The sequence below is a fragment of the Mauremys reevesii genome, unplaced genomic scaffold (assembly GCF_016161935.1).
Source record: "Mauremys reevesii isolate NIE-2019 unplaced genomic scaffold, ASM1616193v1 Contig22, whole genome shotgun sequence".
NCBI classification, from domain to species: Eukaryota; Metazoa; Chordata; order Testudines; family Geoemydidae; genus Mauremys; species Mauremys reevesii.
In genome coordinates this window covers 47,121-61,156 of record NW_024100832.1, presented here as the reverse complement: position 1 = coordinate 61,156, position 14,036 = coordinate 47,121, and the positions used below count along the sequence as shown (strand labels likewise).

General features: G+C 51.6%; 1 protein-coding gene across 1 annotated transcript in view; it reads right to left on the bottom strand.

Moving 5' to 3' along the window:
• Positions 1–2,004: 2,004 nt before the first annotated feature.
• Positions 2,005–14,036, bottom strand: part of LOC120393530 (zinc finger protein 777-like) — a 31,356-nt gene continuing 19,324 nt past the window's right edge. The window contains exons 7-12 of the mRNA XM_039518121.1: positions 8,061–8,251; positions 6,695–7,084; positions 5,642–5,768; positions 4,573–4,686; positions 3,422–3,532; positions 2,005–2,933 (exon numbers count right to left, since the gene is read on the bottom strand). Coding sequence (XP_039374055.1) covers positions 2,005–2,933; positions 3,422–3,532; positions 4,573–4,686; positions 5,642–5,768; positions 6,695–7,084; positions 8,061–8,251 — 1,862 coding nt within the window. The remainder of the gene's footprint in view (positions 2,934–3,421; positions 3,533–4,572; positions 4,687–5,641; positions 5,769–6,694; positions 7,085–8,060; positions 8,252–14,036) is intronic.

Below are 14,036 nucleotides of genomic sequence, written 5' to 3'. Positions count from 1 at the left end.
TCCCTGGGACAGGTGAGCACCTTGCAGCCTTCTCCCATCTCCTCTCATCCGCCCAGCAACAAGCCTGGCTCCCTTCTTCCTCACCCCCCTTAACCCGGGTCAGGTTGGTAATCCTGAGGGCTGCAGCAGAAACTTTGAACACGTGGCCCAGGGGCACACCCCTGTAGCAAGATCTGCCACCCCATCTACCTGTTGCATCTTGTCTTGCAAACTGTAGGCTCTTTGGGGCAGGGACCTGTCCTGCATTACGTCTATACAGTGAACAGCACAATGGGGCCCTGACCTGGTTGCGGCCTTGAGGTACTACCACGGTATCAATGTTATAATTTAACAGTAAAGGACCCTTGGTCCAGGATGCTGCTCAGGGAAACCAGCTTCTGGTTCTACATCTGTGTGAACATGGCGTAGGTGAGTCTCAAAGATCTCTACATGTACAACAAGCTGTTCTCAGCACCACCGTTCCCTCCCAGCTTGTGCAGGCTGGGCCCAAACCCTCTGGACTAGATTTTCAACCCCTTTCTCTCACTGGTGAGCACTTATCCTATGCTCAGTCCCCCGGAAGTCAGTGGGGCCAGAAACTGTTCCATTAGGGTTGGGATGGAATTCACAATCAGATAGATACGGAGGGTGCCTCTGAGGAACTTAATCATCTGACAATTTTTTCCAATAAGCTTTTTTTTGTAATTATCGCAAACACGGCAAGTAAGAATTCTTTTTAAATCACTCCCCCTGTCTCATGGTATTTCAGACCGGACAGATAAGTGCAATGAAAGGTACTGATGCTGCACGCCAGGCTGAGCTGCATTTGGCAGATGGTCTGTTTCTGATGGTATCTTTGTTTTGCTGTTCATTGTACATTTTATTATTGTGCATTTTGAAAAGACGATTTGAGAGAACACACATGTGAATGACTCTCAGGGCAACAGCTCTACTCACATGGATACGAACAGAGCAGTGGTTCTCAACCTATTGATCATTGTAGGCCATAAATGCAGCCCACAATGTGTTACTTGGGCCACAGGTTGAGAACCAGAGCGCGCCACCTCCACCCACCCCTAACTCCAGCACCTCCCACTCAGAGACCCCTCGACAGAGCGGGGCCAGGAGCAGAGCCCTGGGTGGGGGACCAGGCAGCGGGGACCCTGGACCCCACTGTGTGTGGTTGGGCAGGAGACCCGACCCTGGACCCAGCTGCATGAGGCCCGATGGCAGGCCACAGGTTTAGAACTACTGGAACAGAGGAATGTAAATATTAACCAGCTACTTCCCTTGGGGGATGGGCCCATGTGGAAGAGTCCCCGTTCAACCCCCTCCTGGACAGTCAATGGGACTGACTCACTCAGGCACTGCTGAAAATGTCCCCCAAACAGTCTGTTACTTCAGTGGGCTCCTGGACATTTATCCAGATTTCACGATGCTCACAGGTTAATAGCAGCCCTGTGATGTCTCAAGCACGGAATCCATCATTTGAATGGTGCCTGAGACAGCCCCAAGGGAAAGACGTCTGCTGCCATCAAGAACACTGAACATGAGCCAGTGACAATGATTAAAAATTGTAAAAGAAAGTGAACGTGTTCCATTAACTGACAGAGATGGTTTCCCCTTTCCAAAGGGCACCTTACCTCCATACCACAAGCTGGGAATCCTGATTGACAGGTCAAACACCTATGAACACTGAAAAGTAGCTCTCGTTGGTTTAAGAAAGATGCAACTACCTTTAGTGTAATGAATTAGCAAGAGTGAAACACAGGAAAAGAACGACAAGCTTCCCATGGAGCACTGAGGCTGCCTAGCTGTTCTTTGCCATAGTGGGAATGGACTCAACTGTTAACAAAGCAGCAGCCTAGACCTCTCCACAGATCATCCCGCTGACATTTAGTTCCCTGTTCAACACTCAGAGAGTTGGTCTCACTCCCTTGCTCAGATGCCATCACGATCATTGTCCCCAGCCAGAGTTCCCTGGGAGCATTTAACACAGCATCTACGGGGGGAACTCCTTGTGCATCAAGGGCGGCGACACAGGCTCTCCCTGTGCGCTTTGCCTGGCAGGTCGTGCAAGCGTCTCTGTGCTGCCAGCGTCCCCCAGAGTTTCTCTCCCGTGTGGATGCGCTGGTGTCCCACCAGATGCTGTTTGCGGGTGAAGCTCTTCCGGCACTCGGTGCACTGGTAGGGCCGTTCTCCCGTGTGCAGGCGCCGGTGGGTCAGGAGATGCTCCTTCCGCATGAAGGTTTTCCCGCACTCGGTGCAGCCATAGGGTCTCTCCCCAGTGTGGATCATCTGGTGCCTAATGAAGTTCGAATGGTGGTTAAAGCCCCTCCCACATTCGTTGCAGATATACAAGCCCCTGCTCTTCCCTGCGTGACTCCTCTGGTGTATCATGAGGTTAATCTTCAGCTGGAAGCTCTTCTTGCACTCAGCACAGGTGTATGGCCGGTCCCCCGTGTGGGAGAGCTGGTGTTTGCTGAGGCTCGACTTGTGAGGGAAGCTCTGCTCACACTCAGGGCAGTTATAGACTCTCTCCCCTGGCTGGATCTGTGGGCAGGATTTGAGACAGTGGTTTTGCTTGAAGTTCTCCCTGTGCTCAGGAGGCATGTGGGCTTCACCATGGATCCTCTGGTGCAGTACGCACTGCTGCTCGTAGAGGAAGCTTTTCCCACATTCAGAACAGACATACGGTGCCTCTCCTGGGAGGCTCTCCTCTTGGACAATGATTGTGGTGAAGTTACTGAAGTCTCTCTCGCCTGCAGCCGAGTCCCCCAGACTGTTCCCATCAGGGTATTCTCCCTGGATGCTGACGTTGCCCTGATCGTCACAGATCGGATCCTGCTCAGGGTACTGGAAAACAGTCTCTTCTGGTCGTTCAGGCAACGTGCTGTACAGCTCCAGGCTCACCGGGATTCCCTCCTCAGCTTTGACTACAACCTCGTCATCTGCTGGACTCAGAGGAAAAACCAAGAGTTATAGTTTTCTGCCCCTTGTCCATCCCCCATCTGCCTCTCAGCACCCTGCCATCTTTCTGCTTCCAGGTACCATCTGCCTGAGAAAACTGTCAGCAACTTACTGCCCCGCTGTAATACCCCTACGCAGGGAGACAGCGAGCAGGGACTTATGGCACAATCACAGTACCTCAGTGCCAGCCAAGGAGGCTAAGAGACTTAGACGAGAACGTTCCTTTGGCATAAAAAGGAGAAGAACCAATTCCATTCCAACCCACCTTCCAAAGAGCCCCAAAAGAGATGGGTGAATGGAAATCCGGCCTGGTGGGAAGCTGCGTCTGAGCCCTGCGAAAGCGATCTGAGAAATGCCATTTGAGAGAGAGGACTATCTGACAAGACAGGACGCTAAGAGCTGACAACGCTCTCTCTTGGCTGACAGATTCCTGTTGCACTCACTGTTTGAGTCATTCTAATCACTCGCTCACCTGTGCTGGGCTCTGTAGAGATCTCTCTCTCCTCTGAGTCCCACTGATCCCTGATGTACAGGTCTTCTTGTTTTACCCACGATACAGTGTCATGAGTAAGGCTCAGCAATTCTGTTTGCAAGGAGAGAGAAATTACATTGTGATTAGCTAACATCCACCCATTCACATGTTTCTATTAGCTAACGTTTACACACAGCACCCAGGTGCTATACAGAGAGAACAGAGACGCAACCCGTGCCGAAAGGTGCCTACAGTCTGGGCTAGGTACAACACGATGCAGGGAGAGATGAGAGCAAGCGAGAGGGTTGCACAAAATAAGGCAGTGAAGATGCAGCTCGTGTTGGTTCCTGATTTTTAGGTCAATAGAGAAGTTTGGTGTGTATGGTGGGGAACCAGGCTGGATTTCACGGCTCTTTGCACTTGCACCCGAACGTTATGGCACTCAGAGTCACTAGTCCCTTTGGAAAATCGTGGCCAGTGGGCACAGGGAGTATGAAAAGCAGCAGCTGGAGGCTCAGTCCTTACCTTCCTCTGTCTCTGCTGAAATACAGGTCCTACCATAATCACACACCTAGTACAAACCCTTCTGTGTTGCATTTCCTAATTCCTGGCCCTCAGCTCCAGGGAGTTCAGCCTGTTCTGCGCCAGAGAAGGCACATAAGCTTTCCTGGCTTCTTTTCCGTCTCCGAACCCCTCCAAGGCTCTCTCCATCCTGGCTGGCTGAAGTTAGAGCAAACTGCTTCCAAACCAGCCAACTCGTCGCTCTCTCTGAGCCATCCGGCGTACTCGATGAGTAAAGAACCACCTCCCACTCCACAGCTGGAGGGAGCTCCTGTGCTTGCAGTGCCCCTCCTTCTCTAGCTGTGCATCCAACTCTGCGCGGCACTATTTTACCTACCTATCCTGCTTACAAAGCCTCCATTACTATAATCTGAGAGCCCTCACCCCAAGTATTTATCCTCAGAACCAACTCTGTGAGGTAGGGAAGTGCATTTTGCAGATAGGGCATATAGACAACGAGGGTGCAAAGAGAGTCTGGGACAGAGAAGGAATTGAACCAGGGTCTCCCATGTCACAGGCTAGTGCCCTGAGCCATCCTTCCTCTCGTACATCTGCCAGCAAAGCACCTTATGACACTCCACGTAACTCACCTGTGCTAGGCTCCTTCGGGATCACGCTCTCCTCAGAGTCCTCCTGAGCCACCCTACACGGCTCCTCCCCCCGTTCAATCCTGGACAGAAGGTCAGGTTTGGAGATGGCGTAGTCTGTTCATGTGAGAGGACAGAAAGGGGTGGGAGGGTTAGTCATAGGCACCGAGTATTATTTACAGACAAGCAAGGGTGATTTTAAACCAATCTGCCCTCCCAGTTCAGGTGCAGGGAGGAGCCCTCCATTCCTGCAGGCAGGCAGCACACTGAGAAGCCCAGACCCCCAGTTTTCTGCGTGCCTATTTCAAGCTGCAGTGCCCTCCCACAAGCCCTGAGAGAGCTGGCTGCTAGGAGGGAGGCACTGGTGGGTTGCTTCCCCCTCCCCACGCTCCCGAATTCAAACATCCAAAGGCACAACAGAATAAAGCTATAAGATGTGCTGTGTATCAGTTTCCTGACTATTGCATCCTTCCTTCTCCTGAGCTTTTAGCTCTTGAGGTTGGTGATACCAGAAACTGGGAGACATTTTAAAGGCTGGGACTACAATTCAAACGCTAAGGGACAGAGAGAACACCCAGCACAGCAAAGTAATGACAGCGAGCACCCGAGTCTTCACTCACCACCCTCGGCAAGAGCACCAGCCCCACGAGTCACAGCCCTTCGCCTAGTCCAGCCAATGGCAGTAATGTCAGGGCACATTCACAATGCACAGAGCAGGCCTGGGATATTCACACTGTATCAGCACCAGGGTGTGTAGGCTGAACACGTACAATGAGAGGGAACTGCTATTCAGAGCTGGAAAGCTGCAGACAGAGCAATCGCTGCAGATCTCTCCTTCTCTGCTGAATGGAAGGAACGAGTGAAGCACAAACTGAAGGCTATAAGGGCTGCTCCGCTGGAATTATCATTGCGGGTGAAAGGTGCCTGTTGCAGCTGTGGACTGAAGGCTTTTATCTGCAGAATGGATATAGCACTACCAACAGCACCGCAAGTCCTAGAAGGATCATCTCTAGGGTTTACTTCAGAGATCACTGACATTCTAACAGATGAGTGAAAGAAAACTGATTCTTACCCAGTGAGATCAATGATTCATAGTTGCCTTTCATCACGTTCTTGTAAAGGTCTTTCTGCCAATCGTCCAATTTCCCCCACTCCTGCTCAGAGAAATAGATGGAAACATCATCGAACGTCACTGGCACCTGAAATCATAAGAGTTAACCGTTTGTAATATAGGTAAAGAATTAAAAACAAAACCCGATGTTAACATGACAATATCCACTTAACTTAGGGTTTGCCCTTTGTTTATGGGCCTTCCCTCAGTTTTCTATCCAGGTAACAATGCCAATATCCAGCCAATCTAGATTAATGCTTGTAGTATGAATACAAGACACTAAATTAAATGCTTTAGTTGTGTTCAGACAGTGCATAAGGGGCCCTGTCCTCCAAACCCTCAATCACGCAGGAAGTCTTTACTCATGTGACTTCAGTGGGGCCACACACCCTGAGCTGGTGTGCTAAATCAGATGAGACGCTTGCGATTCAATCCAAAAAAAAAAAAAAAAGCAACTCTATGTGGTAAAATATGTCCTTTGTTAACCTTCAGTGCTTATCACTTCTGTTCCTCGTGGCCCCTCGGATTCACGTTGCCCTGACCTGCTCAGATATATAATATAGCCTCCTTACCTGAAATTTGTTTTATATACACCAGCAGCTACACCATCAAGGCCTTCCTTGCCTCTTCACTGCTCAAACACCTGGTTTTATTTTTCTCATTAAAGACAAATTTAAAAGAGCAATTCAGCATTTCTGCCATTTTAGACTCCTGATCATTTATCAATGTCTTTCTCCTCGGATAAATGTGTAAAAGCCCTTCTTACTCCTCTGAGCTCCACAGAAATCAAACTGCCCAGAGAAGCAGTGATGGCACAGAATCCAAATAACTTGGTAAGCAAGGATGGAAGCAGCCAGAGAGAGTGGAGGAGGAAAACCACACACTACAAATTATGTTAAACTAAAAGAGCACATAAGATACAAGAGAGGATTGTTTCTCTTCAATTCCCCTTTCAGTATGATCCAGCTTCAAGACATTATCGCTCCCCCTCAGCACCAGCTGGGATATTCTTACCTTGGGGACTTCTCCCTTAGTGCCTGGGGGCAGTCTCAGGATCCAGAAGTTCCTGTTCTTCAGCAGGTTCTCCATGTTTTCCAGCCTCCTCTGCATCAGTCCATATTCCTGGATCAGAGATCCTAGCATGGCCAGTTGGTTACTAAACTCCATCATTCCTTTCTCTGTGTCAGATATTTTCTTCTCAGCTGTCCCTGTTCTGCCCTCCAGACTCAATAACTGCGTGGCATGGGAATCCACCTTCCTCTCCACGGCTTGAATTGCAGCCACTACAGTCCACAGGGAGATCTCTGCCGTTTGCAGCTGGGTTTCTCCCGCAGCAGTTCGCTTGGGGACAATGTGCGGTTGCAGAGGAGCCAAGTGCAGGGACTCCATGTCCCATTCCCGAGCCTGGGTGCAAGGACAGAAATTGAGAGAGTTGAGGTCTTGATCCAACCTAGGAGAGTCTCCTCCACGTGAGGGCAGTTTGACTTCAATATAAAACTGCCCTATAGCCATGTAGCTTAAGTGAGTTCCTGACGGACAGACAACGGACGGGGTAGATTTCTTAGACCACAGGGTGAGCATCTGAGATCTCAGTGCTGAGCCAGCTGGTTTGCCTGTTATTTTCTATTTTTAAACCAGTGAAATAATTGTACATCTACCCAATCCCTGGCGTGTTTATACAGCTGTTCATTTGAATGTTATTACATCTTTTGTTGTGGACACTGTGGTAGAACCGCTAAGATGGCATTTCCCCGCTCAACAGGGGCGGTCAAAGGGGGCATTAGCAGGATGGAAAACACACGAATCTGTTTCAGGGGGTTCGCAGAGGTTTGCATAACGTGGCCGCATGTCAATGGGGGGCTGCGCTCCTGCACATCACCCTTCCCACCGGCCATCACACACGAGCCCGGGAGGAAAAGGCAGCTGCTGCTCAGGGCGAAGGAACCCGAAGAAAGCAGCGCGGGCATGTTTGCCTGTGATGCAGGACGGCGAAGATTTGCAAACCCGGTGCTCACATTTTGGCTTCTGCACTTGGGTGCCCCGGTTTTTACCCCCCCCCCCCCGCAAAAAACAACCACCACCACCGAGCAGGCAGGGCAGACTCTGGGCAGGTTCTGGGGCGTTTGGGGCGAGCGAGACCCGGTGACCAGCCGGCTGGTCGGTATTTCTAGGGCACAACGAGCGGGGTGTTCCCCGCGCCAAGCAGCCTGCCCCCCCCCCCGCTCCGCCCGGCGCTGCCCGCCCCTGCACGGCCCCTCTGCGGGGCCCCGGCCCGGCCGGGCAGCCCCCGCCCCCCGCGGCCCGGCTCCCGGGGCCCAGGCCGGGCGGGGCGGGGAGAAGCTCCCGGGGCCCGAGGCTCCCCCGCCCGCCGGGCCCTCACCTGGGCAGCGGCCCGCTCGGCCATGGCCCCCCCGGGGAGGCGGGCGGGGCTTCTCCAGCGGGCCCGACCCGGCCGAGCTCCGCTCCCGCTCCGGGCTGGGCAGGGTCCCGGCGCCGCCTCGCCACGGGCCGGCCCCGCTGCCGGGCGGAGCAGAGCGAGCGCAGCCGGGAGGGGGAGGAGCCGCGGCCTGGCTGCGGGGCCGGGAGCGGCGGGGCGGAGCGGGCGGCAGCGGTCCCTGGCGGCGGGGATCGCGGCGCCGGGCCGAGCCGGGGCAGGGGGACCCCGGGCGCTGACCCACTCGCCCCCCTGGCCCGGGCCGCAGCCCCGTCGGGCGCTAGGGGTGAGCCTGGACCCGGCTCCGCGGGGTCCGTGTGAGCGTTGAGACCCGCAGCGATGGGGGCCAGGGGTCTGTCAGCTGCTGCTTCCTTCCCCCAGTTATCGAGGTCTCCATGGCCCCCCCACCCCCCCAGTCATGCCGGTTGGATAACACCCGGCTTGGGTCACAGGGGGATTTGACTGCACATTTCCCATGGCCCCGGCTGGGTCGGTGCTAGTGGTGCTGTAGCCGGGAAGAAGTAGCTGGAAAGCTTGTATGTACTGGGTGTGCATGTGAATTCCGGCAAGTCATGTTTTCTGGGCAAGTCGCCCCCAAAATGTGTTTATTCATTCGTGCATCCCCCCACCTCCTTTCTAAAGTGCATTGGGATCTGTAGAGGCGAGAGAAGCACCAAATTCTGCCAGTCGCATTTCATAGAAGGGAAACAACAAGACGCAGAAGATTGGCATGACTTGCCTCAGTTGCTGTGTGCTGCACTGGAACAAGAGATTGGTGTCACAGCCTTTCAAACAGTGGGGATCTGACCCTTGTAAATGCGAGTGGCGCCATCTGTAAAATAGAGCTAGGTCAGATGAAAGTCGGCTTTATTGGGACATCTTCAGCCAACAGAATGTTGGGAACCACTAGGAAAGGGATAGATAATAAGACAGGAAATATCATAATACCACTATATAAATCCATGGTGCGCCCACAGTTTGAATGCTGAGTGTAGTTCTGATTACTCCAGCTCAAAAAGATGTATTAGAATTGGAAAAAGTACAGAGAAAGGCAACAAAAAACATTAGAGTTATGGAACAGCTTCCATTCAAGGAGAGATTAAAAAGACTGGGACTGTTCAGCTTGGAAAAGAGGCGACTAAGGGGGGATATGACAGAGGTCTATAAAATCATGACTGATGTGGAGACAGTGAATAGGGAAGGGTTACTTACCCCTTCACATAACACAAGAACTAGAGTGTGACCCGGTGTGCCTAGGGCAGCCCTCACTGGACATGCCAAGGTCAGGGCAGGCTGCAAAGGGGAGAGCAGATACTCCCCAAACTTGTGGTTAATGCTGAAGTTAAACCTCCCAACCAGTCACAAACTGCACTTCTGATCCCCCACACTAGTTATCATGAAACATAAAAAAGGAATCACACAGCTCCCTTATTGCATTCCAATCTCTGGCTCCCAATCTGCCCCTAGGTCCAGTAACGGGAGGAGTTATTTAAAACTCTGCTCACTATGCAACATGAGGTTTGGAGAGGGTCCCATATGAGGAGAGATTAAAGAGGCTAGGACTCTTCAGCTTGGAAAAGAGGAGACTAAGGGGGGACATGATAGAGGTCTATGAAATCATGAGTGATGTGGAGAAAGTGAATAAGGAAAAGTTATTTACTTATTCCCATAATACAAGAACTAGGGGTCACCAAATGAAATTAATAGGCAGCAGGTTTAAAACAAATAAAAGGAAGTTCTTCTTCACACAGCGCACAGTCAACTGGTGGAACTCCTTACCTGAGGAGGTTGTGAAGGCTAGGACTATAACAGCGTTTAAAAGGGAACTGGATAAATTCATGGTGGTGAAGTCCATAAATGGCTATTAGCCAGGATGGGTAAGGCATGGTGTCCCTAGCCTCTGTTTGTCAGAGGGTGGAGATGGATGGCAGGAGAGAGATCACTTGATCATTGCCTGTTAGGTTCACTCCCTCTGGGGCACCTGGCATTGGCCACTGTCAGTAGACAGACACTGGGCTAGATGGACCTTGGTCTGACCCGGTACGGCTGTTCTTATGTTCTTAGGTTCTTAGCAGTATTGGTGAGTTTGCTGGCTTGAAAGTCCCCCTGGAACATCTCCAGCTGGGATGGGCCATTCAGTCCTTTGTTCAGAGCTTCAGTTTGTAGCAAAGTTCCTCCAGAGGTAAGAGGCAGGGGTTGCCAAGTCTGACAAGATAGCGAGCTGCAGACCCTTTCACAGCAAGCCCAGAACAAGCCATTTGGGAGGTGCTGCCCCCTTCCAACAACCTCCCTCCCCCACAGCCCCATCACCAACCACAGGCACAGTTTTTACTTCTATATTTGGGGGGTGGCTCCAGTCAAACCACTGGGGCTGCATATGTGGGGGGTGGGGGGAGGCAAATTCTGTGCTGTCCCACAGGGGCACCATTTCAGCAATCTTATTTACATCTAGTTCCCTGGTACTGTTTTGATGCATGTTAAAGACAGTTACATTATTCAGTTGAGTCTGTTCAATTGATGACTGGAGATAATTTTTAAATCTTCTGAAGCTGGAGAATGAGTTCAAGATGATACAGGCATAGTGAGAAGTATTCTTATGAATTTGCAGAGTACTGAAAAGGACTCCAAGATCTCTTTCTTGATGGGTAACAGCTAATTTAGGCACCATCAGTTTGTATGGATCATTGGGATTATATTTTGCCATGTGCATTATTTTGCATTTGACACTGAATTTCATCTGCCATTTTGTTGCCAAGTCATGTAACTCTTTGCAGTCTGGTTTGGACTGAACTCTCTTGAGTAATTTTGTATCATCTGCACATTTTGCCTCCTCACTGTTTACCCCTTTCCCCAGATCATTTATGACTGTGTTGGACAGCCCTGGGCCCAGACCAGTACAAGCTCCTCAGGGGACACCACTGTTTACTTCTCTCCATGCTGAAAATGGACCATTTATTCCTACCCTTTGTTTCCTATCTGTCAACTGAAGTGCCTGGCAATGCTTTCAGGATCATCTAAGGAGCCTTCATTTAATTTAATGACAAGCCCTTTGTTATCTCAATCACCCTGCCTCTGTTTATAAACAAACTCCCTGCCCCAAGGGCAGAAGTTGTTAGCAGCAGAGAACTCATCACAATCCACACTCAAGCTCTGGCTCCTGGATGTTGAGCACCCACTCCTTTTTCCCCTGGGTGCTTGAGCTACAGAGCACCCACGCATGTGCATGGGAGACCAGAACTGCACCCAGTACTCCAGATGAGGTCTCACCAGTCCCTTGTATAATGGCCCGAACACTTCCAGAGGGGTAGCCAGGGCCGTCCCTAGCCATTTTGGTGCCCTACGCAGCCCCCCCATGAGGGGTGTGGCCCCAGGCCTCTGTGCGGGGAGGGCCAGGGGCAGGGGAAACACCGCCCAGCACGAGCCGGTGGAGCGCAGCGGGTTGGGGCCAGGTCGCTCCACTTCCTGCTGCCTGGTGAGTACAGGGCAGGCCCAACCCCTCATGCCGTCCTCAGAGAGGGGGCGGAGTGGGGGCAGGGCTGGGGCAGAGCAGGGGCGGAGCAGGGGCTGGGGCCATGCGGAAGAGGCGGAGCAGGGGCTGGAGCAGCACACAGCTGCATACTTTGCGTATGGGTAAGGAGGGCCCTGGAGGTAGCTGCGTTAGTCTGTATCAGCAAAAATAACCAGGAGTCCTTGTGGCACCTTAGAGATTAACAAATTTATTTGGGCATTTATTTTATTTAATTTTAGCCCACGAAAGCTTATGCCCAAGTAAATTTGTTAGTCTCTAAGGTGCCACAAGGACTCCTCCTTGTTTTTCCTAACACTTCCCTGTCTCTGCTGGAAATGCCTCACATGATGCTGCACCCCAGGACCATGTTAGCCGCCTTCATGGCCACATCACATTGACAGCTCATAGTCGTCATCCTCCTGTGATCAACAAATACACCCAGGTCTTTCTCCTCCTCTCTGTCACTTCCAACTGATAAGTTCCCAGCTTATAGCAAAAATTCTTGTTGTTAGTCCCTAAATACAGGACCTTGCACTTTGCACTATTAAATATCATCCCATTTCTATTACTCCAGTTTACAAGGCCATCCAGATCTTCTTGTATGATATTCTGGTCCTCCATATTGGCACTACTCTCAATTTTGTGTCATCCACAATTTTTATTAGCACACTCCCACTTTTTGTGCCATGCTCAGTAATAAAAATGTTTTATAAAATTGGTCCCAAGACTGACCCTGAGGAAGGCCACTAGTAACCTCCCTCTCGCCTGACATTTACCTTTCAGTATGAGCCTTTGTAGTCTCCCCTTTAAGCAGTTCCTTACCCCCTTTCAGTTCTCATCTTAATCCCCATCTTCTCCAATTTCACTAAGAATTTCTCACGTGGAACTGTATCAAATGACAGCAAGGTATTGGATCTACTGCATTTCCTTTGTTTAAAACATCAGTTACCTTCTCAAAGACATTAGTAACTTGTTACCACCTCTTGAATCCAACAATTGAAACAATTGTAGAAAAATCTTCAATTATTTCTATCATTTATGCTACTCACTTTTTGCAGTTCTCAAGCTTGGAACAGATCATTTAACTGTAGGAAACATCCTAACAGACCTTTCATATCGTAATCACCCGTTAATCACTGTTTATAAACCCAATTCTGACAGCTCAGGGGCCAAAGGAAGGTTTTTTTTAAGGCTTTTTCAGTTCCCCCTAGAATTATGTGCATGTGCACAGCAGAGACTGAGTGAGAATGAAAAACAAAAAGCAGAAGAAACCTTCTCCTAAAAAACCCCAAACCCATAACCCACTACTTATAACTAGGGCTCCATGGTTGTCACAGAGGTCATGGAAGTCCCAGATTCTGTGACTTTCCGTGAACTCCATGACTTCTGCAGCAGCCTGTGCAGCTAGCCCGGGAGCCACATGAGCAGCTCAGGAAGCTCCTGGGCCAGTCGCACTGGCCACTGCAGGGCAGTCTCGGGCTGCCCCAGCCGCAGGAGTTTGGGCGTGGGGGGGGGCTCAGGGCTGGAGGTTGGGGTGCAAGGTGGTGCTTACCTGGGGGGTGGCTCCCCAGCAGGGTGACAGGAACTTCCCTCCCTCAGCTCCTAGCTCCACCTGCTGCCTCTGCCCATAGGCACCACCCCTGCAGCTCCCATTGGCCGTGGTTCCCAGCCAATGGGAGCTGCAGAACTGAGGCTTGGGGTGGGGCGGAGCAGAGGCAGCACGTGGAGATAGGACCTGGAGGTTGCCACTTCCCAAGAGCTGGATAGAGAGTCTGCCTCAGCCCTGCCAACCCCCACCCTGACCACCCGCGGCACCCCCCCCCCCCAGAATGCAACCCCCCCGAGCACCCGCAGCACCCCACACGGGCTGCAACCCCCCCAGGCACTTGCGACAGCCCCTTCAACCTGGCTCCCCCAGCACCTGTGGTGCCCTCCCAGGCTGCAACCCCTGAGCTGCAACCGCCTGAGCACCCACAGCATCCCCTGTCCAAGTCCCCTGAGCACCTGCGCCTCCCCAGGGCCATGCCCCTGCACCCATGGTGCCCCCAGTTTGTGCCCCTGGTCCACCCCACAAGTGCCCATGGTGCCCCCAGGGCCACCCCATACAAGTTTTAGTCAGGGGTATATAGTAAAAGTCATGGCCAGGTCACAGGCCATGAATTTTTGTTTACTGCCTGTGACCTGCCCATGACTTTTATTAAAAATACCTGTGACCAAAACATAGCCTAATTTATAAGTATCTTTGTTATACCCTGTCTCTTGTTTCATTCAACCCCTTGGCTGGCCAGGTGTGGCCTCTGTGCTAACAGCTATGGGCAAATATTCCCCCTCTTTTGTCAGCCAGGTAATTTGCATCAGTCCAGACCCCAGCTTTCAAATTGTCGTCTGCTACTACTTCCAGGTCTGGACACTGT